Source organism: Nematolebias whitei, chromosome 6, assembly GCF_014905685.2.
Source record: "Nematolebias whitei isolate Nwh7 chromosome 6, NemWhi1, whole genome shotgun sequence".
NCBI classification, from domain to species: domain Eukaryota; kingdom Metazoa; phylum Chordata; class Actinopteri; order Cyprinodontiformes; family Rivulidae; genus Nematolebias; species Nematolebias whitei.
This window is the reverse complement of record NC_056503.1, coordinates 21,739,574-21,740,994: the sequence shown is the minus strand read 5'-3', so window position 1 is coordinate 21,740,994 and position 1,421 is coordinate 21,739,574. Positions and strand designations below refer to the sequence as shown.

The window sequence follows — 1,421 nt, the reverse complement described above, 5'->3', positions numbered from 1 at the left end:
TCAAGACTGTCACGAGACCAGGAGCACCAGAAAACCAAATTACCCTTTGATGTTTCTGGTATAAAGCTTATCGTCAATAAAAGCTGGTAAAAAGATCACTATTACACCACAAGTTGACTTAAATAAGGCTCAAAATGCTTGTTCTGCTTAAATTATCAAACTAAAGAAAGGTAAGAAAAGAGCAGCATCTTCCTTTAAAATAAATTAGATGTCAAACTGTTAAATGGACCCAACCTGCATGATTTATCCAGACATGTCAGTTTAGTTTAAAGCAGTTGACTGAAAGCGCTATCAGGGTTTATTTACAGAGGCAAGCACATTCCCAAATGATGAAAAAGGAAGTGGCTAGGTACTTTTACATGACTCACTAGGAGCCTTGAAAAAAGTGTCGGCACAAACTCTTTAAATACCCTTCAGAGTTTCAGAACCTCAGAGACTGGCTGGACCAACTCGAGTCAACAATAATGAAAGCTCAACTGCTTCTGCTGGTGCTGGTCCCTCTGTCCTCGGCTTTGCCTCTGCCATCTAATGACAACCACAGCAGGCTTTTAGCAGAGGTCTGGTCCTCCATCTTGGCTCACTTTAGTTTCCATAGTTTAGGATGTACAGTGTCAATTTTAAGATGTATACATGCACAGTGTAAGTTTTAGGATGCACGGTGTAAGTTTTATCATGTGCAGGGTACATTTTAGGATGTGCATTGTAAGTTTTGGGATGTGCAGTATCAATTTTAGGATGTGCAGTGCCAATTTTAGGATGTGTAGATGTGTGGTGTAAGTTTTGGGATGTGCAGAGTTTCAGGGTGTGCGGTGTAAGTTTTGGGATGCATAGGGTAAGTTTGGGATCTGTGGTGTAAGTTTTAGGGTGTGTGGTGTAAGTTTTAGGGTGTGTGGTGTAAGTTTTGGGATGTGTGGAATAAGTTTTGTGATGTGCAGTGTAAGTTTTAGGATGTGCAGTGTAAGTTTTAGGATGTGCAGTGTAAGTTTTAGGGTGTGTGGTGTAAGTTTTGGGATGTGTGGGGTAAGTTTTGGGATGTGCAGTGTAAGTTTTAGGATGTGCAGTGTAAGTTTTGGGATGTACAGTGTAAGTTTTAGAATGTGCGGTGTAAGTTTTAGAATGTGCAGTGTAAGTTTTAAGATGTGCATTGTAATTTTTAGGATGTGTGGTGTAAGTTTTAGAATGTGCAGTGTAGATTTAGGATGTGCAGTGTAAGTTTTAGGATGTGCAGTGTAAGTTGTAGGGTGTGTGGTGTAAGTTTTGGGATGTGTGGGGTAAGTTTTAGGATGTGCAGTGTAAGTTTTAGAATGTGCGGTGTAAGTTTTAGAATGTGTGGTGTAAGTTTTAGAATGTGCGGTGTAAGTTTTGGGATGTGCAGTGTAAGTTTTAGAATGTGCGGTGTAAGTTTTAGAATGTGCGGTGTA

At 40.0% G+C, this 1,421-nt stretch overlaps 1 protein-coding gene across 1 annotated transcript in view; it reads left to right on the top strand.

Moving 5' to 3' along the window:
• Positions 1–464: 464 nt before the first annotated feature.
• The window catches only part of mmp13b (matrix metallopeptidase 13b), a 4,920-nt gene continuing 3,963 nt past the window's right edge, over positions 465–1,421 (top strand). The window contains exon 1 of the mRNA XM_037678103.1: positions 465–557. Coding sequence (XP_037534031.1) covers positions 465–557 — 93 coding nt within the window. The remainder of the gene's footprint in view (positions 558–1,421) is intronic.